Genomic DNA, 23,393 nt, shown 5'->3' on the forward strand with positions numbered 1-23,393 from the left:
GCATGATAATTTAAGCAAAGCCCTTTTTTTTCTTTTGCCTTTTTTCCCCAATTGTGTCAATTTTTTTAAAGAAAAATAAATCACCATCTGCTTAATTTATTTTTTTTGGTTCAAATGCATACAAATAATATTTGTACTTGTAATTTGTACGGGTTGTTGACCAATCTAAGCTGAACTTGAACAGAATAGATCCATTGCTCAGTTTTGACACTTCAGCGCAGTAATAATAAAATCTGATGGCTAACATATGTCGTTTGTGTGTACTTAATAAACTATTCTTTCTTATCTTTTGGCAGAGATAAATTATATTTTAATGATGTGTCATTTCGATGCAGTTAATCTTCATGCTTAGCTGTGGATGGCAAAGCTCGGTTGACCCTCTCTTTGTTTTGCCGAGACTGGAAATTAATTAAACATTGCCATTTCTTTTTCGATTTCTGTTGTAGCAACTGACCTGTAATCAAATTGTTTGTGCGCCTGCTTTTAATGATACAGTTTACTAGACGACATGGTTTCATGTGCATTCACTTGCAGATTCTCTTTTAAATTTTAATGCTGTGCCAGCGCAGTCACACAGGGCAAAGTGTGTATAGCTGTAAAGGAAATGTGAAAGGAAGTGGGGGGTAGGGGGACCAGGGCAATCAGAAATGTGCCTTTTTGTGGATTTTTTTTTTTTTAAGAACAAAGCCATCCGTTTTAACAGGAATTGGGGGCTAGTAATAGGTCGGATTACATTTTTCTGTTTCAGTCTATTTGGGAAATGGTGACTTATGATCAGAAAGAATTACTAACAAGATTTATTTGAAGGTTGATGTATTTTGTACGATGTGGAAGCAGTGTTCATTTTTATAGGTAATCAGGTGGAAACTCAACTTTACAGAACTCAGCAAGATTCATTTGACCTTTTGATTTATACTTGAAATTGTTATATTGGGAATTGGGTTATGTAGCAGTACATCTAGTTCATAGACATGCTTGAATATAGCCGTATAAGTGATATTCCATCAGGGTTTAGGCTTCACGTGGATTCCCAGCTCGAGGAGAACTACAGTTCTCAGAATTACCTAATACATGGAAGTTACACAGATTTACTATATATATATATATTGTGGCAGAGCGAGGCTCTGTCCCAATGAAAATGATGTTGCAGTGGACACAGATTCTGCATATCAGCTGAAAGCAGAGCTGCAGAGTATAAATTTTAAAACTGAGAAAACTGCTCTGGCAGTTTTCTCGGATTTTTTTATCTTTACATGGGTCTCTGTGGCTTGGAGATCCTTCATAGATATGGGTGGGACGGGATCTCCAACCCTGTGTCCAGGTTTTAAAGACAGCCTGCAGGGTGTGTGCTACACAGAAAAAATAAACTCCTGCGCACGGGTGGATTGTCCAACAGTTATTCAATATTCCGCATGGAAAACACCAACAGTGTCAAAAACAGTAACAGTGGCCTTGCTGCCCTTCATGGATGGGGAATGTCCTAGTAGAAAACGAAAAAAGAAGAGAAAGAGAGGTCGCACCAGCCTAGTGTGTTACCGCTGACAGTTTAATAAAATAAAATAGTAATGGAAAACTACTCACAAGAGAAATTACATAATAGGCTTGTCAACAACGATGTGGTAGATACCCCTCGACCCACACTCCAGAATAGGGGGGATAGAGGTGTGTCGCTGCTGGCTTACGCGTTTCAAGGCGACAAGGATCTCTTCATCAGAGCCCAGCAGTGCAGACCCTTCCACAGTCACCCCTTTATATATATACACACATGTACACACCTCCCACCCACCGCAAGCCATGGAGCACCTCCCAGGGGCCGTCCAGACTCCTCCCAACAAAAAATGGGCAGTCCCGGATGCCACACACAAATCAGGGGAATGGGGATGATAGCAAGCAAATGAAAAAATGAATGAAGGAAGAGAAGTAAAAATAATAAATAATAATAAATATTAATAATAATAATAATAATAACTGGACTGATATAATATAATAAATAGGAATTCTATACAATAATGTGTATTGTAGTGTAGGCTAGTGGGTATCAACCAAAGGTCTCAATAGTGGAACCATCGATGTTCCCTGACACGATCGCCTCCATATGTACCTTTATATAAGTGAGCGAATGACAGATGCAGTGTGAGCCAACTCTCTAAACAAAGACAAGGACAAGGCGAGGCTGGACTTATGGTTGAGCAATGACAAGTGAATCAAAGGGGTGCACAGATCCCCGCTCCTCCAGTCGAAACAAATTCAGACAAAAGGATTGCATCTTCAAACTCGCCGCAGTCACATAAGCCGCCGCCCGTCAAAGCGAGGTGCATTACGGCGGTGCTGCGTCTCTATGGAATGGGCGATGAGGTGGAGCGCAAACAAGTACAATTGCTGTCGCGCCAGATTACAGCGTCATCAGCAATGGCCCGCTCACCTGGCGTGCTGCTGGGGTTACGTCAGGCGGCACACTACAGGACAGAAAAACACACACAGGGACTCAGTCGCTGCCATTAAGGTGGAGACCAAGCCCTGGAGGGGGGGGGAACAATGAGGAGGATGAAAAAAGCAAAAAGTGATAGGGAAAACCATATAAAATTGGTGTTGAATGAAATAGTAAATGGTTCTAAATATGGAGGGTGTGTGCCCAGGTGCACACAGCTCATCTAATGAAGGACTGGGGAGAGCAGACAGGGAGAAGAAGGTGGAGTTGGAGCAGTGGCTGCTTGTGAGCATCTCTGTGTGAAGATAGATGCTGTGTGCATCCAAGAAGCTCAAAGCTGTGTGCGTTGAAGGGCTTGAAGCTGTGTGTGACCAAGAAGTCAGAAGCTGTGTGCATTGAGGGGCTTGAAGCTGTGTGCGTTTAAGGAGCCCAAAGACTGTACGCATCCAAGACTGTTGGACTGGAAGATCTGGTGGTTTAAGGTACTAGTGCTGTTGAAGAGTAGCCAGGTGGGCTAGTATTTTCAGTTACTTTCTGAACAACGTTTAAACCCCTGCGTGGGACTCCTGAGTGGACTTTTGTTTTGTTTTTTTTCCTTATTTAATAAACGTGGGCTACCAAGCCCTTAACAATATATGCCTGTTTGGTGTGGACTCACTACACAAAAATGCATCTGCCACGAGAGCTAACAACCCCCAATGTCACAATATATATATATATATATATATATATATATATATATATATATATACTACATTGCCAAAAGTATTGGGACATATGCCTTTACACGCACATAAACTTAAAAGCGTTTGTTAACCCAAATAAATGAATTGATCCTATCCCTTTAAAGCATTTTATACAGCACAGTGCTTGTGCTGTGTAATTTGGTCCCCTGTAGCACCTAAAATACCTGGCTGATCCTGTCAGTTTCTACCTTCCCCTCTGTAAACTGACCATGTTTTATCAGGGCTGAGCCCTGACACCATGGTCAGGTTACGTGCCGCTATCATCCGCAGCTCTCCTGTCCTCCTCTGTCCTCTCTTCCCCCTCCCTCCCTGCCTGTTAGCTAGTGACAGTGCCTCCCCCTCCTTCTGCTGCTGGAATGACATGTACATATTTAAACTATCAGTGCTGTCTCTTAATGCAGTGTGCCCCTGTGTGTTTGATTCTTAATTAAAAAAGCAGATTATATCTAATTTCTGAGCACCGATCAGCGCTTATGTGACAGGCCGACTTTCTCCCCTGCCTCCTGCATCTGTCAGACGGGGAGAGGAGAGAGCCGGCCGGTTTAGGCGAGGGCCAATCGACGCTCAGAAATTAGGTATAATACGATTTATTTATTTTTAATCACACACACAGGAGCACACTGTATTAAGAGACAGCGCTGATAGTATAAATATGTATATGTGGCTTAACAAACACTTTAATGGCATCTGGTCTTAGTTCATGGGGTTCAATATTGAGTTGGCCCACCCTTTTCAGCTATAACAGTTTCAACTCTTATAGGAAGATTGTCCACAACGTTAAAGCAGGGGTTCACCCTAATAAAAACATTTTTATTCTAGCATGCCATTCAGCATAGTAGCTCGAGCTACAGTATGCCTTTATATTTTTTTTTGCCGCCGTACTCACTGGGGCCTGTCCATCCATTATATATTCAGTCAGGCAGGTCCTTGCACTGCATATTTGTTGGTAAATCTAAGGTTCTAGAATTGCACTGTAATGTGTGTGGCTTGCTGTAGACAAAATCACCGTTATCCATACCACGTCTACTTGAATTCAAATTTGTATATATAATAGTGATAATATTGCTTGTTTTTTTTACCTATAAAGGATTATGGCTACATCTGGTAGGTAGGAAATGTATTTGTTTTCCACCTAACCATTTCCTTTCATCTAATTAAAACAGGAAAAGACATTGGTGAGTTTGCAGGTTCCCAGATGCCTGTGCTAGAAAGTCATATTTTTTGTAGACACAAAATAAATTAGTATATAATACAGAGATCTAAGCCATTCATCTTGAATCTTTTTTTTATTTCGAAGGTCACAATACATTTCTTGATTCATGGAAAAGAACATTATTGCCTAAGCTCTCAAACTCAGCTAACAGCAGTTCTTGTATTCTCTCAAAGGAATAGTTCTCTATATTAAAGTGCCTGAAATGATGAAATTCTATGTCTGCCCTAAACACAAGTTTACCACAACCCTAAAACTTCCAAGAGATGACTTCATTCATTTTACTGTCATAAGCAAGAGCAAAGGAAGGTGCTCAAAGATGGGGTGGATGGGAGACATTATTAAAGCTTTACTCCAGGCAACTCATTAAATACACAGATTAAATACATATGTAAAAGCTCTTTTATTTGCCAAAAGATTTATATTACTGTCTATCTTGTCTTGAGCTTTTGCTGCCACTAGTTTGTGAATGGACAGTGAAGCAGAAGCAGCAGATTGATAAGCTCATCTTTGCCACTATACTCTCTTCTCATAGCGGCTTGTTCCTTGTTAGGGTATGAGCACTGCAGCACATTGATTGGCTCATTGTGCTGCGTCTCCTACAACCTTTCTGAGTTCTGCTGTACAGGGAGCAAAGAGACCATCCTGCACTGCCGCACTCTGTAAAAGCGAATTTATTGCGAAAATGCCCAAAAAATTTATCCAAACAATACAATGCAATGCAAAATCATCCAAAAATTATGCAAGCGTAGCCGAAGCCAAAAGTGGACATACATGGACAAAAACTAGCTAACGCGTTTCACATCATGGTTAGATGCTTACTCATAGCAGCTTCGGCTACGTTTGCATATTGTATGGATGATTTTGCAATGTTTGGATTTTATTTTTTGTAATTGTTGCAATAAATTCGCTTTTACAGAGTGCGGCAGTCCAGGATGGTCTCTTTGCTCCATGGATTAGTGCAGAACCAGCACCTGTCAGTGTAACAGGGCGGGAGCGTTTCATTGGTGGTTGGGGGCTTAGAGCGGTACACTCTCTACTTTCTGCTGTACAGGGACTGCAAAAGGCTGACACCTAGTAAAATTCATGTACCTGCAGCAGTTGCAATATTTTTTTTATATGATGTGTGAGGGGGTTAGCTCGGCAGCGGGTGGTGATGGGTGGGTTCACCACACAAAATCAGGCACACCAGACAGCGTTGTAGGTGATAAAAAAACAAAGGTTTATTTATACTATATACAGTGAAAAATATAACAGCAAAACAAAAAGAAACATGAAAAGAAATCCTGGTCAGCTTGACTTAGATTCCCTAGCTAACAACTAGGTGCAGCCTTGTGCTGCTCCAGCCCCTATCTCCCTGTTTTTAGAAGTTTGCCACACAGGCGTTGTCTCACCACACAGGACAGGTACAATACTCCCCAGTCTACACAGAACTGGTTACAGGATGGAGCATCTTCCTAAGCATGCTGTTTTTTTATAGAGGTCTTAATGGTCCCACTTAGTTCAGCTGGGCTCATTAACTCTTCCCCTGAAAGACTCCCAGTACTTCCCCCTAGTGGTATAAGTCGGCATAAAGTCTGAATCTTGGACATACAGGCATACCCCACATTTAAGTACACAATGGGGTTTATTTACTAAAGCTGGAAAGCGCAAAATCAGGCTCATTTCATAAAAATCAATGAGCTTCCAGGTTTTATAACCAAAGTCTTTTTGAACAAGCTGGGGTTAGAAGCTCATTGGTTTCTATGCATAAGTAAGCCTCATTTTGCACTTTGCAGCTTTAGTAAAAAAAAACATTGTGTACTATTTTCCATCCTGGATGCAACCAGGCGATTTTACCTGCCTGCTGTCACAGATGACAACAAAAGTTTCCATTCCATATTGTGCCCTATGCCTGCTCACTGGAGAAATAATCAACAGCTTGATTATATTGATTGAATATCCAGTGTAGCAAGCTAAAAGACAGAGTATGGGAAGCTGCAAACTGTACTGGGACACAATTACAAATCTTTTGTCAAGTAAAACAATTCGTATGCAATTAAACTTTTCTTTTTCATGCTAGTCTTCTATGTTTTAAGCACCATTATTGCACCATTTTCATACAGGGTTTAGGTTTTTCAAGTAGGTTATTAGGTAAATAAACACATTCATGAGCATCACAGACTAAAAGAACCAATTATGTCAGAAAACGTGTAAAACATCTAAAACCAACTCCGGGACTTCAATCAGAGCTACTCTGATATGCAGGGCACCATCAGGATGCCCGTTCTGAGGGCAGGTCCATGACTTCCTGCACTTACAGTACGTCTTCAATCTCCCTGGGTTGAATGACAGTTCTTCACCCCGGAAGACTGCTGGAAGAAAAGGGGTACTATGTGGAACAGCATTCAAATGAAAGTAAGTATTGTAGCCAGAGCTGAATCCCCCCCCCCTAAAGAATGACTTAAAAGGGTTTATAGTATGTCTAAAGCCAAAACTTGATGGGGACTGGTGGAGTAGGAAATGGGTAATTTCTCTTTCAGAATATATTTTTTTTCTTCTGGGTCCCATTGGGGTGATTTCCCCTCCCTGTCCTGGAGACACAAACAGGAAGTAAGAGAAAATTCCCCCAAAGGGAGGGTCAGGTGTCATAATTTCACCTGAATTCTTGTTCAGGGGACACTGTTAACTTTCGGATTACCTTTGATTGTCTTTGATGATGATAATGGTCAACAGGACCAAAAAATAAACAAAAATCTCCCCAACATAGACAAAGACAGAGATTATAACCGTTCTCTGCTCTATCCAAGATTACATTATTTGGAATATAGATTCACTTAAATAATCACATATTTTAAAACAGAAGAAAAAAATAATGGAATGGACCAATGGCTTTGGCGTTTGCGGCATTATAGAATAGATTTCCCTCTGTTAGTTATTGAAGATGTTTCTGCTATGTTTGTTGTCATTGAGATGCAGCTCTTCTTTGGATGGAAGACACATGGCAGTCCACTGAGACAAATAATGGCTTGAAAAGCAGTAAAACACCACTAGACATGTTGTAAAGTCTAATTTGACAGCATGAGTGATAATGCACTCAACTTTTTTCACCATAAACTTTTTATTTACAATCTAGAGTACATCTGTACCTACTTCTTGCTCTGGGAAATCAGCAGCTTCAATACAATGCTGTTGTTTATTTAAGAATGTTCCGGTTTACCAATAAATCAATTACTGGTCCAGAAATCTGGAGTACAGCTGACACAGGCTCAGAAAGTGGTTCTAGGTTACACACTGAGCTGTATCATACATTTTTCTGCCCTTATTCAATAGGAAATATTATTCTTTCATGCAGAATTTTAAGGGCAGTACGTCTCAGCAACCAATCAGCATTCCATGTGCTAAAGCCAGGATGAATTCTGAATTTCAAGATGAATTCTGAATGTCTGCTTTGCATAATTACAACCATACATTTCAATACTATAAATTATTGCAAGAGTTATAAGTTGCATCATTAAGTGAGCGAAAGCAGTTCAACTGCAGCCAAAAATCAAATGTTCAGTTTTTGAATAGAATGAGAAAATGGTCAAACTGTTATGTCCTCATGTGTGAAATTTCTCTTATTTTTTGTTTAATTAACACGAGTCAGACTGCAGAGGAAGTGAGGGAAAATCTTCCAACTTTCTGTTTATTTCAAGTTTTCAGAAAGAGCATGAATTGAAAGGAATAAGCTTTGCCTGAGATTGGCCATTAACACACAAATTGGGCAGTTCAATGTTGGAATCATTTATGCTAACCTAAAGGATACAAAGCTATTGTTCATTCCAGCTTTTAAGTTATCCAGTTATATATCTGTGACCTTGAGAGGTTAAGGATAACCCATGCACAACCTTAAAGTGGTTGTGAAGTGTATGTATTATTTTTTTTTAATTATGCAACTCAAAACCTTATTTCACAGTGCCACTGTGCAGCCAGATGACCTCCTGCTGCTATCCTTCTCCGATCTGAGGGCTGCAGTGGGAGAGGCTGAGAAGTGGAGAGCGGCAATGGGTCACATGACAGCACAGTGGCTCTGTGAAATAAGGTATTGAGCTGCATCATTTTTTGTAATTATGCACAGTGACTTTACACGGAATTGCAGCAGGAGGGGAGGGGCTGGGAGCAGATCAGCTCTCACATCACTGACTCAATAGCTGACAGGTAGGGAAAAAGGTGGAGAAGGGGAATAGGGAGAGATTGCTGGAAGAGGGAAGAGGGAGAGGATGACAGAGGCACATAAACTGACCACGGTATCTTGGATCAGCAGCCATGATTACTGTGGTCAGCACAATTAGGGGGACACAAGAAACAGGCAGGATCAACTAGGTATTTTGCAGCATAGAAAGGCACAAATGACAGGAACGGGATCATTTCTTTTTAAGGGTTACAGCTGCTTTAACTATTGGAAGCTTAGGTCTACAGTTACGTTTAGGCAATTTGTGGCTACAGTGTGCAGCCTGACGTTTATGTTAAAATATGGTCTACCCATCATGAACAGTACATGTTAAATCATCTGTATAGAAAACAAAACCGAGTTATCATACAAAACCGAGTTAGCAGACAAAAGGTTGCAACCCACTATTATTTTATGGTTTGCAGCTTTCTTTTACCCCTTACATGACCAACTGCAATAAACAGTAATACATAAATAGTTCATATTACTAGGCGACAATTCCCTGACATAAGTATTTGAAAAAAAAATTGACCTAAATGTAACAGCATTTGTTTTGTATTTACAAAATATAAACTATTATATTGTATCCTATAAAATGTAACGTAGACCAGTTGAGGCAATATAATTAGTATGCTGATGACTATCTAAGCTTTGACTTCCCCAATCTTAGTTAAATAGTTTCAGTTCATAGATCAGCGTATCTCCAGTGAATTTCATAGTACAGTGGCATGAAGGATATTTTGTGTTAGCATGCATAATTTAGTGCACTTCATGAATCTTAAAGTATTGATGAGTTCGCCAAGTTACATCAGGTTTAAGAAGTAGAAACAAAGCATGAGAAACATGTCACACTTGCTGCATGTCTGCACTGTCAGTTTGGAATCCTCTGAGATATCTTACGCAATGGTTACATAATCCTGTTGTTTGAAATAAATTAGAAACTGATGTCATCAGTCTGGTCCTTCCATCTTTGAGGAAAGAATTTTTTGTCTTGATTCTAAACAGCAATGTAGTGCTTTCAATATTTTTTTTACCTACCCTTTAGTCTTATCATTTAGGTAGAAGCACTGCTGTTTAAAGAGCTGCCTTGGGTTAGGTACCTGCAAAATACCCAGACTATAGGTAATTATGTTGTGCTTGCAGGCTTGATGCAGCTATTTATGATTAAAGATTGAGATGAACACATAAGCACATCACCTTTAAATTTGAGGCTTTTTTCCCAGTCCATGGTTGTGCAATGTCAACATTGAAATTGAGTAATTGAGTAATTTTTGGAGTAATTTTAATGTAAATAACATTTTGAGTATTAGGGCAAGTTGGGTTATTTTAATGAGACTTTATCATGGCTGTATTGTGCTAACAAGAAGATGTATCAACAATGATCTAGTAGTAGGACAAACGTAAAAATATAATCAAATATAAAATAAATCATTTAGAAATAATTACAGGCGTAGGTTTACTATAACTGGAGCACTCAGAATCTGGTGCAGCTGTGCATGGTAGCCAATCAGCTTTTAATTTCATCTCTTTCAATTAGGCTTTGGCAATAAAACCCGGAAGCTGATTGGTTTTTATGCAGAAATGCACCGGATTTTGCACTCTCCAGCTTTAGTATATACTGCCTAAGAGGGTTTTATAAGAAAATAAAAATAAATAAAAAACTCAATGCAATCAAGAATGATCAGCAATCTGATACATGTTTACAAATACATTTTGATTAAAACAAGCCTCATACACTTTTTTATTTTATATACATGTATCAGCATGCATTTTCAGTGCCATGGTTCATCAGTCTGTATATGCAGTAAAGCATACTTGGTATACTCACTGTGGAACCTAAGGGGTTAATCTTCTGCATTGTGTAAAAAGGCTGTTTAATCCTGTATGCCCAGATCCTCCCCTTCTTGCATTGTCTCCAAAACATGTCCGGATAAGACAGAGTTACTGGAGTCAAGCTGCACATGCTCGGTTTGGTGTGTATTACTAGAGGTTTTTTTTTTTCTTGGGAGAGTGCATGTGATCAGCAGAGGGCCAATCAGCACTGTCCAGACAGAGGGTCAGGTGTCCTGCATCCTGATAGGACAGTTAGTGCAGTATGAATACTCCTCCTACAAGCTTTAACCAGGTATTGATAGAGGTCACAAGACTGCTATATACTGCTGATGAGAAAGGGTATTTAGCAGTTTAGATTTACTATGTTGTAAAGCTCTGCGCAAACTGTTGGCGCTATATAAATTCTGTATAATTATAATAATAATAATAAAAAAACAATTGCATTTCCATGTTCTGTTTACTGTGGGAGACCGGATATAGTGAATGCAAGGACTGGGTTTTTAACACTTTAACTTCAAATACAATATACTGTATCTGCTTTGTAGTTTGCTTCTAGTTGGCCCATTTATTATAAATCGTGGAGCCACTGGATCTGGAGCTGTGTTTAGTAGAGGTTGCACATTGCACAATTTCCGTCACATTAATAGGGCAGCAACTTTCCTAGCCTTATGATTGTTCATGGTTTCATACAAAACTCCAAAAATTGTTTATTTTATTTCAAGATTTTTTTATTTTTATTTTTTTGCAAAGAGCATCGATCTTTAGTAGCAATGTATTTTATGCTGTTGCAGCGTACAAAGAGGTTGCTTACTCAGATGTAGCCTGTTTATTGGATACTTTATCACTTTTTAACATCCTTCTGACTTTATTGCTTGGAGTGATATAATTTCCTATAAGCATGTCTTTAAAGGAAAGCAAATTAAATCCTGTCAAGCATTTTAAGATGTAATGTGGTCTGTTTTTATCTCCAGGACTTGTGCAAGCAGTGAAACCGAGAGTGAGGCTGGAGATTACATGGACCAGCAATACGATGACCTTAACAATAAAATGAATTTGGTGACAGATCCAACTGGATTCCTGAGGATGGTCAACAGAAACAACACATTCAACAGGTACAGTTTACTACAAGGAGGCTGGTAAAATGGCGCATGTTTTTTTGCACTTCCTTATAACCAGTTCGTTGTAAAATGGTCACTGACTTATGTCAGCTTTGCCTGTTCAATTCCCGTGATACGAGTTTTAAAGCAAGTCAATTAGTGTAGACATTTCTGCTGCTGCAGAGGAACGACACTCCATAAAATGCAAATGTTATTATTATGAAATTGTTCTTTATCTCAACTATTATGAGAGCCCTACATAACTCATTGTGGAACATAATTGGCTTCCGTGAGCAGATCTAATTATCCATGGAGCAGCAATCTGTTCTGCTCCGTCATATTTTACATTACTGCGGGTAGCGGCCATCCCTGGTTACTGGTGAATCTGGAGGATCTGTGAATGACTCTTAGTATTTTGGAGAGGTGAACAGTAAAACAATGAAGTGTATCTAGTAGTATTACAAAGTGAAGTGTAGTTATGTAGTTATCTTTAGCAACCCATTTGATTTCTTCTGTCCACTGTTTAAAGCAGTCAGAACAATAAAGGTTAATTTTTAATTGGGTAATTGTATCCACACATGGCTTTAACCTTGCTGCACTGTAATCTGTTTGTGTGGTCTATAAGATAATTGTGCTATGTCTGAAAAAAAACACATACTGGGCCAGATCCACAAAAACCTGACGTAACTTAAAAAATCCAATTTAAGTTACACTGCCTTAAAGTTTCTACCTAAGTGCCTGATCCACAAAGCACTTATCTAGAAATTTCAGGCTGTGTAACTAAAATTCCGCCGGCGCAAGGCGTTCCTATTCAAATGGGGCGAGTCCCATTTAAATGAGGCGCGCTCCCGCGCCGGCCGTACTGCGCATGCGCGAAGTTACGTTACGCCGAGTTTTGAGGATCGCGACGGCTTAAAGTTGCGTCGGGGAAAAAAAAAATGACAGCGGCATGCATTCCTGAGGGAGAACTCCATGCCAATTTTCAAAGAAAAAACCGGCATGGGTTCCCCCCCCAGGAGCATACCAGGCCCTTAGGTCTGGCATGGGTTGTAAGGAGACCCCCCCACGCCGAAAAATTGACGTAGGGGGTCCCCCTACAATCCATACCAGACCCGTATCCAAAGCACGCTACCCGGCCGGCCAGGAAGGGAGTGGGGACGAGCGAGCGCCCCCCCCCTCCTGAGCCGTGCCAGGCCGCGTGCCCTCAACATGGGGGGGTTGGGTGCTCTGGGGCAGGGGGGCGCACTGCGGGCCCCCCCACCCCAGAGCACCCTGTCCCCATGTTGATGAGGACAGGACCTCTTCCCGACAACCCTTGCCATTGGTTGTCGGGGTCTGCGGGCGGAGGCTTATCGGAATCTGGGAGTCCCCTTTAATAAGGGGGCCCCCAGATACCGGCCCCCCACCCTAAGTGAATGGATATGGGGTACATCGTACCCCTATCCATTCACCTGGAGGCAAAAAGTAAAAGTTAATAAACACACAACACAAGGCTTTTTAAAATATTTTATTATTCTGCTCCGGACGCCCCCCCTGTCTTCGTTATTAGCTCTTTTACCAGGGGGGGCTTCTTCTTCCACTCTCCGGGGGTCTTCCACTCTCCGGGGGTCTTCCGCTCTCCGGGGGGGCTTCTCCGGACTCCGGGGGGCTTCTTCCATCTTCTCCCCTCTTCCGCTCTTGACTCGGCGAACCCCGGTTCTTCTGCAGCTCTCCGGTGCCTTCTTCTTCAGCGCTGGCTGCCTGCTATGTTTGTGTGTTAGCTCGATTTCAAACAGGCAGCCAGCGCGGTCTTCTGTGGCGTCAGGGTCTTCTGGTCTTCTGTTCTTCCGATGTTGCCTCGTCGCCTGTTGTCGCTGTAATGATGGAAGCGCGCCTTGCATCCCATTTATATAGGCATCACCGTCCCATCATGCTCCGGCAGGTACCCACGTGGTGGGTGCACGTGGGTAGGCACCCACCACGTGGGTACCTGCCGGAGCATGATGGGACGGTGATGCCTATATAAATGGGATGCAAGGCGCGCTTCCATCATTACAGCGACAACAGGCGACGAGGCAACATCGGAAGAACAGAAGACCAGAAGACCCTGACGCCACAGAAGACCGCGCTGGCTGCCTGTTTGAAATCGAGCTAACACACAAACATAGCAGGCAGCCAGCACTGAAGAAGAAGGCACCGGAGAGCTGCAGAAGAACCGGGGTTCGCCGAGTCAAGAGCGGAAGAGGGGAGAAGATGGAAGAAGCCCCCCGGAGTCCGGAGAAGCCCCCCCGGAGTCCGGAGAAGCCCCCCCAGAGAGCGGAAGACCCCCGGAGAGTGGAAGAAGAAGCCCCCCCTGGTAAAAGAGCTAATAACGAAGACAGGGGGGGCGTCCGGAGCAGAATAATAAAATATTTTAAAAAGCCTTGTGTTGTGTGTTTATTAACTTTTACTTTTTGCCTCCAGGTGAATGGATAGGGGTACGATGTACCCCATATCCATTCACTTAGGGTGGGGGGCCGGTATCTGGGGGCCCCCTTATTAAAGGGGACTCCCAGATTCCGATAAGCCTCCGCCCGCAGACCCCGACAACCAATGGCAAGGGTTGTCGGGAAGAGGTCCTGTCCTCATCAACATGGGGACAGGGTGCTCTGGGGTGGGGGGGCCCGCAGTGCGCCCCCCTGCCCCAGAGCACCCAACCCCCCCATGTTGAGGGCACGCGGCCTGGCACGGCTCAGGAGGGGGGGGGGCGCTCGCTCGTCCCCACTCCCTACCTGGCCGGCCGGGTAGCGTGCTTTGGATACGGGTCTGGTATAGATTGTAGGGGGACCCCTACGTCGATTTTTCGGCGTAGGGGGGTCCCCTTACAACCCATACCAGACCTAAGGGCCTGGTATGCTCCTGGGGGGGAACCCATGCCGGTTTTGTTTTTACAAATTGACGTGGAGTTCTCCCTCGGGAAAGCATACCAAATGCCGTCGCTGGAATGGGCCTTTACAAGGTGTGACTAACTTTACACTTTGTAGAACGAGCCCTAATTTTACACTTGCAAAATAACACTTACGGCGCAAAAAGGAAGCTAGAAAGCTTTGTGGATCGCCTTAAGTGCTAATTTGCATACTAGCAACGGCATTTCGACTCGAAATGCCCCCAGCGGCGGATGCGGTACTGCATCCTAAGATTCGGCAGTGTAATTCAATTACACATGCCGGATCTTCTGTCTAACTTTGGAAAAAGCCTTTTGAGGATCGTTTCCAAAGTTACACACAGACTGAACAGCAGTTAAGTCGGAGTATCTCTTTTGAGGATAACCCCCACTGTAACTAACTGGCTTATTCAGTAGAGCATTAAACGCAATGATGGCAATGTGCAAAGTGCAATTGACAGTCAATCAGATTAAATTCCTTTGATCAGATCATTTGAATTTGCAAGAAAGATACATTTTTAAAGTTTTCTATGGGCCTGTATACTACAGGCATACCCCACTTTTAAGTATACAATGGGGTTTATTTACTAAAGCTGGAAAGTGCAAAATCTGGCTCACTTCTGCATAGAAACCAATGAGCTTGTTTAACCTCCCTGGCGGTATGATTATGTCTGGAATTTTGTACCAAAAGCGGTACAATTTTTTGCATGGAAATTTGGCATTTTATATTGTAGGCCTGTAATTCCTAGGAATAACTCACTTAAATCTGTCCAAACAAGAGTCTAGTAGACTAGTAATAAAACCTGGAAGCTTATTGGTTTCTATGCAGAAATGAGCCTGATTTTGCGCTTTCCAGCTTTAGTAAACAAACCGCATTGTGTACTTAAAAGTGGGGTATGCCTGTATATAGTAGAACTCTAGGCAAAACTCTTTTTTTCATTTTGGTTTGAGAAAGGGAGGGTCATAAACCCTGTCAGTTTACTTTTTGCCATCTCTAAGGCCCCGTACACACGACCGGTTTTCTCAGCAGAATTCAGCCAGAAACTCGATGGGAGACGTATTCTGCCGAGAAAACCGGTCGTGTGTACACTTTCCGCCGAGGAAACCGACGAGGATCTCGTCGGGCCAAAAAGAGAACATGTTCAATGGGAAAAGTTGGCTCACCGAGATCCTCGGCGGCTCCACAAGGAACTCGACAAGCAAAACGATGTGTTTTGCCCATCGAGTTTCTCGGACGTGTGTACTGGGCCTAAGTCCCATTGCAGAGATTTACCTTCACTTCCTGTCCCATAGATAAAACAGAAAGAAAGAGGAAATCTCTGAACATTAAGTGAATCCCTTGGGGACCCCCAAGTCACCGTAACTAGTGTGCCAATTGGAAGATTTCTCCTCTATTATTTTTTTGGGGACAACCCAAAATGTGGGATTTTCTTTTACTTTCAATTTCAATGATAATGGTAAACAGGACAAATAGAGAGGGGGTACAGACAGTGATAAAAATTGACAGGTGTTATCATCCATCTCCACTCTATCCAAAAATGGAAAAAAAAGAAAAGAAAAATGTTTTGCCTTCAGTTGTACTTTAAATGGTTTCTTTGAATTTTTTTGTTTTATGTCTACCTAATCAATATTTGACACTTGACGGATTGCTGGGTTGATTAACTGAAGTTTAATTTTTGTAGGACAAAATATTACAGGGGGATGAAGAGAGTCATGTTCCTTATATTCTTTATTATGTGTGCACAACTCACAGGGGTTGATTTACTAAAATTGGAGCGTGCAAAATCTGGTGCAGCTGTGCATAGAAACCAATCAGTGTCCAGGTTTGTTAAATCTTAATTGAACAAGCTGAAGTTAGAAGCTGATTGGCTACCATGCAGAGCTTCACCAGATATTGCACTCTACAGTTTTAGTAAATCAGCCCCACAGACTCCCTACAGCTTACTGTACTTACCTGTCTTGGTAATAGACAATTTTAAACAGGAACAGGACACTCTGAAGCTTCAACATATTATACTTGTTGTCATGTTATTTTAAGATAAATAGCTTTAATATTCAGAACAACATTCAGAACAAATGTCCATTTGGCTGCATTTCAATCATATAGTATTAATCTGCTAACTGTTCTCATTTAAATGGCAAACAATGGTTAGGTCTCCAATGTTCATGAAAAGGGACTGTTTTTACTGTAAAAAAAAGTAGAATTTAATATTGTTTTTTAATGACCGTTACGATCAATGAACATAGAAAACATTTTTCATGGTTTGGGCTACAGCAGATGCGTTTGTTAATACAACAGTAAATGAAGTTTTGAACATTATCAGCAAAATACTGTATATGAATACTTCCTTTGCAAGTGTAATGGTGCCTCTGTTTGCTTGAATTAGTTGGACCATACAGTAAGTAGTTATGATGGTATTTTCTACTTTATAACACTATGCTAATGTTGTCTATCTGTGGGTTATTTCTTCAAGATGGTATTCTTGAGTAACTTTAAAATGTTGCTTTTGTTCCTTCAAAGTTCTCAAGACCAACACTCCTTAAAGCCTAAGGTCAGACAAAGATTTTTAGTTTGCTTTGGACAGAACTGGAAAGAATTGCACGCGTTGTCAGGTCTGCTGTCTGTGCCCATCTTGGACACATATCTCCTGACTTCCTGTCAGGACACAACATGATATGAAATCTCTCCTATAGGGACATAGACAAATACATGTCTTTGTAGAATAGAAAGGGATTAGAACTTTTAGCAATGTTTTTTTTGCTGTCTGTGCATTATTGTCCCACTATTTTTAATCCTTGTGTCACAGAGACAGCAAGTGAGGGGATGGTCATGGACATAAGTTAAAATGTAACTCTTCCCCATTCTATCCAAAACGGAAAAAATTAAAAAAAATGTGGCTTGAATATGTCTTTAATCAAGGATGCTCTTATGTCTTCTGATTAATATAGTCCAGTGGTTCTCAATTTCTGTCCTCATGACCCACTAACAGGCCAGATTTTAAGCATTTCCTTGAGGAGATGCAGACTAGAATACTGCAATCACTGAGCAGCAAATGATATCACCTATGATGTATTTCAGTTATCTTGCAAACCTGGCCTTAGTGGGTCCTGAGGACAGTAGTTGAGAACCACTAATATAGGCCTTATGATCTCTTAGTTAACCTCTTCCCACCGTCATGGCGTATATATGCGGCCTTATGTAAACCATTTTCTGTGCTGAGAGCGCTCCCAGAACAGTCACTGGCGGGCACCGGAAAGCGGTCACATGACCCGAATACCCACCTCCGCCTCCCAGCATTTCAAAGCTCTTAAAGGGCCAGGAGGCAGCAGCATGAAAGGGTTCATGAATATAGTGGTATCTTTGCTATAAGTGATGATGTCACCAAACTTTAGACTAACCTCAGCTTTGGGAAAAAATCCCCAAAGTTACACTTGTATACTTGTATATGTTATAGTGTATACAAGGAAATGGGATAAACCGAAACTTGCTATGAAGTGCCATATGAATAGGAAATGTATGGGGCTGTTGAAAGTTTACTGAATAGCTATACAGTTTTTCCCAAATTAGTAGCTAAGAATAAATATATAGAAATAAAAAAGTTATATTTTGAAGGTTTCGTTTTCACAGACTTTAGTGCTAAGTATGGACATACTAAACCTTGGTTCTCCAAAATGTCTTTGTTCAGAAAAAAATAAGCTAATACGTTGTCCTTTGCTTTGAATAATGCCATATTTATGTTTATTATGCATACTTGTGTTTATTTATCTAAGCCTCCTTTTTAATCTGTTCATACATTGACTTGTATACATAAAAGCCAAGTGTGCAGTGAGCATGTAGAACATTGTTTATACGGATCCAAATGAATGCATGATGAATGAAAGGTTAGATGCTTTTTAATATGTTAATGCCTTGAATATTCCACATTCTATCAGCTCTAAAAGCATTTTAAAACATGAGCTGGCATGCTTCTATGTAATTCAGAATGCTTTTCTTTTTTTTAAGCAGAATATAATTGACCACTAAAGACAGACAGAAACTGCATAATTTTTGCATATTCTGCATTCAGGTTATAAACTATTGTGATGATCGGGTGTGTAAGGGCTAACATGTGAGTGATAATAAGCCCTTACAAGCAATGGCACTGCCTGATTTGAGTCATGGCAATTCCTATTTAGTTTATTTTAATACATTTTTTTTATTATATTCATCACAAGGGATGGTACTTACCGTACATTTGATTTGAAGTGAACCTTTTGCTCTTGACAGCTGTAATAGGTGACTTCCTGTATCCTCTGTCCACCTCTCATACCCCACAGGGAATGGAGAAGGCAGACCTACCATTCATCCGCTAGTCCTGCATTCATAGGTAGCTTTTCATTCCTGGAAGCTTCTATAAATGGTGGAGGAATGAGGGAAGGGGGGTGGGTGTTAAGGCCAGGCATAATTGTCACTCTTGATGAGTGCCTGTGACAAGTTTCTCAGCTCTATTAAACCTTGCAGCACTGGAAGATATTCCGCTGGGGGGTATAGAGGGGGGGGGATTTCACTTATGACAGCTGCACCAGCACAAGGGACACTTGGAGTTAAAAGTAAGTACTGTTCCTTGTGCTGATATTATTTAGCTAATTGTAGAGAAATGCAATACATTTATGAAGCTGTTTTACCTGCCAAAATATTTGTATTTCTGTCCATCCATTCCCAAGATGGTCACGGCCCTGCTAGACTGTACATACAGCTTAATGACCTTATATTTCTCTGCCAGAGTAAAACAATAAAGCTAGGTTACAATCCTTGCTCATTGCCTGTAAATGGAAAGAGAAAGAGAAGGAGCAGTTTAAGAGAGCAACATCCCTGCTCACTCTGTTGTCTTCTACCTGCCAGTATGATCCTTGTCAGTATTTGTGCATGTAGCATATCTGTTTGTCTCCCAGTACAGCCCATCCCACATTCAAGTGCTGTACAGGAGAATACAGGAGGCTCATACCATGTGAAATTAAAATGGTTCTAAAGGCACAAGGTTTTTTACCTTCATGCATTCTACGCATGAAGGTAAAAAACCTTCTCTGTTCAGCAGGCCCCCCATTAATCCGAGCTTCCTCCAGCAGTGTGCACGAGAGCCTAAACTCCCCTGGGACTCTCCCGCCTCATTGACCATTGGCTCAAGCTGTTGTTAATCACAGCTAGTGCTCCAATGAGGAGAGAGGGGTGGGGCTGAGCCACGGCTCGAGAGAAAGTCTGCTCAAGTGCCCCCATAGCATAGCTACTTGCACTGGGGGCACTCGGTAGGAGGGCGGGGCTATGAGCGATAGTGATGGACCCGAGAAGAGGAAGATCGGGGCTGCTCTGTGCAAAACTACTGCACAGAACAGGTAAGTATGACATGTTAATTATTTTAATGTAAAAATCCAAAGCTTTAATATCACTTTAAGGTTCTTACACCAGTTGTATTCAGTTAAATAATTTAATATGATATTTAACTGTATTAATTTGTGTTTTATATCTAGAGATTGATGTTTATTATAAAGCTTAAAGTAGTTGTAAACCTCAGAAATAAAAAAAATTAACAGCGCATATCCCTCTATAATGTGAACTAGTCTCAATCCAAAGCAGTGAGTGTAAATTCTGTCTCCTCTCTCTTCCCTCTGCTATCTGCATTAGTCACTTCTGACAGGTTATCCTGACAATACAGGATCTCAGAAGATGACCCTATCCCCATCCAGTCAGCACACAGAAGGTGAATAATAGCCTCATTTATGCATGTTTCCATATAAGGCCTCATTCACATTTGAGCGTTTTGTAGCTCGAAGTTGGAAAACGCTCAACAAGCAAAATCCTATTGTTTTCAGTAGCCCTTGTTCACATCTGAGCATCGCTGCTGCTTGTGGCAAAATGCCTGTCACTCAAAAAAGTACATGAGCTATTTTTTAGGCAGAAAAGCTTTTTTTTTTGTGTGTTTTTTCAAGTGTTGTGTCGCATGTTTTTTCCTCAAACAGCAGCTCTCTGCCCCTTCTTTTTGCAGCACTCTACACCTTTTAGTTGAAAACTACCTCGCAAAAGCTACAAAAACAAGTCATTCTGTTTCCAAACACCTTGAAAAAACACTTGAAAACAAGATGCTTCGGTGTGAATGTAGCTTAAGACTCTGTAGAAGGGGATGTGCCCTTTCCCTCCATTCAGATCTCAGATTACACTCAGCTCTCCTCTATGTGCTGTGCAATGTGTGACGTCAGATCCCCACCTGCTGAAGCTAAGAGATAGCCTTTAATCTGCGTGTTTAGGAAGGCTGTAGAGAAGAGAGGGCTCCAGAAAAAAACCATGTACAACTTATATAGGAGGATTTATTTAATCTCTCTCATCTGAGGCTAGTCCCGTCACTGGATATATGTAAGGGTTTAGAACCACTGTAGTCAAACCTAAACACAATCTAATACTAACCCAGTTTACCACTCTGCTCTGCTGTCCTATACGCTAAACTCAATGTAATATCTACCCATGAGTAGTCCTGGGCTTTCACGACTACTGGTATTTAAACATAACTGTGGAGGTGGAGTATATGCATTTTTGAATGATTATGTTCAGGCAGAGCCATTTTGAAAGTTAAGTAAGCCCAGAGCTGCTGACCATTATTATACAGAGTTTCATAGTTTTATGATAGAGATTAGTGATAAACAATACAGCTTGGGTTTGCTTTATAAGGACTCACGCTGAAGGGAAGTGGAGCACATTGCTGCAGCTACGAAGGACTGATTCCTAGATAGAATCCTTTCAAATCTGCACGGCCAAATCTCAGGCCATTTTAAGAGGCAAAATGACAGCACTTTCTGAAGCAGAAGCTTGCCTGCCCCTTCCTATCCCTGCAGGTTCCTAATGGCCGGTGAGGATACCTATCATAGTGATAAGCCAATAAGAATGTGGAGAATTTGGCCATAACAGGTAGGTTTGGAGGGCTCCGGTAGATCAGCACTGGTACCCCTAAGGCCCCGTACACATGGTCGGTTTGGTCCGATGAGAATGAACCGAAGTTCATTTTCATCGGACCAAACCGACTGTGTGTATAGGCTATCGGTCTGTTTTCCTTCGGTCCAAAATGTTTAAACATGCTTCAAAACCGAACCGATGGACCGCTGCCCCATCGGACCAAACCGATGGTTAGTACAGAAAAGCATCGGTTCAAAACCCGCGCATGCTCAGAATCAAGTCGACGCATGCTTGGAAGCATTGAACTTTGTTTTTTTCAGCACGTCGTGTGTTTTACGTCACCACGTTCTGACCCGATCGGATTTTGAACTGATAGTGTGTACACACATCAGACCATCAGGCCACTTCAGCGGTGAACCGATGAAAACGGTCCGTCGGAACATTCTCATCAGTTTTGTCAGACCGTGTGTACGGGGCCTAAGGCCTTGTACACACGACCAAACATGTCCGCTGAAACTGGTCCGCGGACCAGTTTCCGTGGACATGTCTGACCGTGTGTACGGCCTAGCGGACAGGTTTCCAGCGGACAAAAGTTTCTTAGCATGCTAAGAAACTTGTTTGCTGGAAAGCTGTCCGTCGGACATGTCCGATGGTTAGTACGACTCATCGGACATGTCCGCTGGTTATGACGTATAACCAGTGGCCTGAAATCCTGCGCATGCGTCGAATTGATTTGACGCATGCGTGGAAGCATTGAACTTCCGTGTTACAGAACGTCAGTGTCTTCTACGTCACTGCGTTCTCTGTCCGCGGGGATTTTGGTCTGATGGTGTGTACACACATCAGACCAAAACCTCCCAGCAGACATGTCCGATGAAAACGGTCCGCGGACCGTTTTCATCGGACATGTCTGGTCGTGTGTACAAGGCCTTAGTGTCATTACTTCTGCACCATTTTGTCCCCCCGATCCCCCCAGTGACAGGTCATAGACAACACAGGATGATCAGACAAACGGGCATGATTTGACCAAAATACATTTTATTTTAATTGATTGATCAGACAATCATATTCTGTCTCTAGATATCTTTTCAGATTGTGGACTACTTTACTGATAGAAAAAAAAACTACCACACTCCACCATGTAGAGGTTTCTAGATATTACTAACAATAAAGAAAAATGGGGTTAATAGAGACTTTATTTTAATAAAAAAATTGGCTTATCTTGAAGCATCAAATACCAACATTGACTCCATCAGAATATAAATTAGTCCTGCTGATTTTGAAACTAGGCTCCTAATGATAATAACATTTCTTTATTAATAAATTGCTACGAGGTGCAATTTTATTTTTCTTCCCTGAAATTGTATATGAAAAAAAAAATGTTAACTGTATCATTTTCATGAGAACTAATTAGAACTAAATAAACTCTGTCAGGGACTTGCGGTCACGTTGTCTTCACCTTCAGACCTATGTGTTAACACTTATCATTTAAAGATTCACTATGCTTTATACTTAAGGGAAACATAATACTGCTTGACTTGAGGTTGCCATGGCTACAAAACAGCTCATTAGCTATTCTCCTGCTTGTGTGTGAGGCTCATTAATTTATACATTAATTGTTGTAATGCGGATGAGATGGCTGTGTTTTCCCTGGCATCATTTACACCATGTAGATTTTGGAAAGCAAGTTAGTCTAACAGTCGGTTGGAGTTTAGCCGTTTCTATCTCCTATGTAGGAGAACGTTGGTCCATTAACTTTCATGGCTGGGTGATAACCTTTTATTGAATCCAGCTTTAATAGGGGTGAAAAAATACCTGTCTGCAAGACAAATTAAATTTGTCTGACCAGCGGGTAGTGAAGCTTCGCTTGTTCGTAGCGGTAGGAGTACACCGGTTGTGAAAGAACACCGGCGGTAGCCAGAAACATGTCATGTAATTCTATGTACAAGTAAAATATTCCAAATGTATTCACAATATTCTATGGCAAAATTTGTGGTTGGGAATACTAATTTGTTTAAGATGGTGGTACTCCTAATACTGTACATATAGCAAGCATATATTATATA

At 41.5% G+C, this 23,393-nt stretch overlaps 1 protein-coding gene across 2 annotated transcripts in view; it reads left to right on the forward strand.

Moving 5' to 3' along the window:
- TTC28 (tetratricopeptide repeat domain 28) overlaps positions 1 to 23,393 on the forward strand; it is a 636,155-nt gene that overhangs the window by 466,808 nt on the left and 145,954 nt on the right. For both annotated transcript variants that reach the window (XM_040350766.1, XM_040350776.1), the window contains exon 12: positions 11,381 to 11,521. In XM_040350766.1, the coding sequence (XP_040206700.1) occupies positions 11,381 to 11,521 (141 nt within the window). The remainder of the gene's footprint in view (positions 1 to 11,380; positions 11,522 to 23,393) is intronic.

Source organism: Rana temporaria, chromosome 1 (genome assembly GCF_905171775.1).
Source record: "Rana temporaria chromosome 1, aRanTem1.1, whole genome shotgun sequence".
In the NCBI taxonomy this organism is placed as follows: Eukaryota; Metazoa; Chordata; class Amphibia; order Anura; family Ranidae; genus Rana; species Rana temporaria.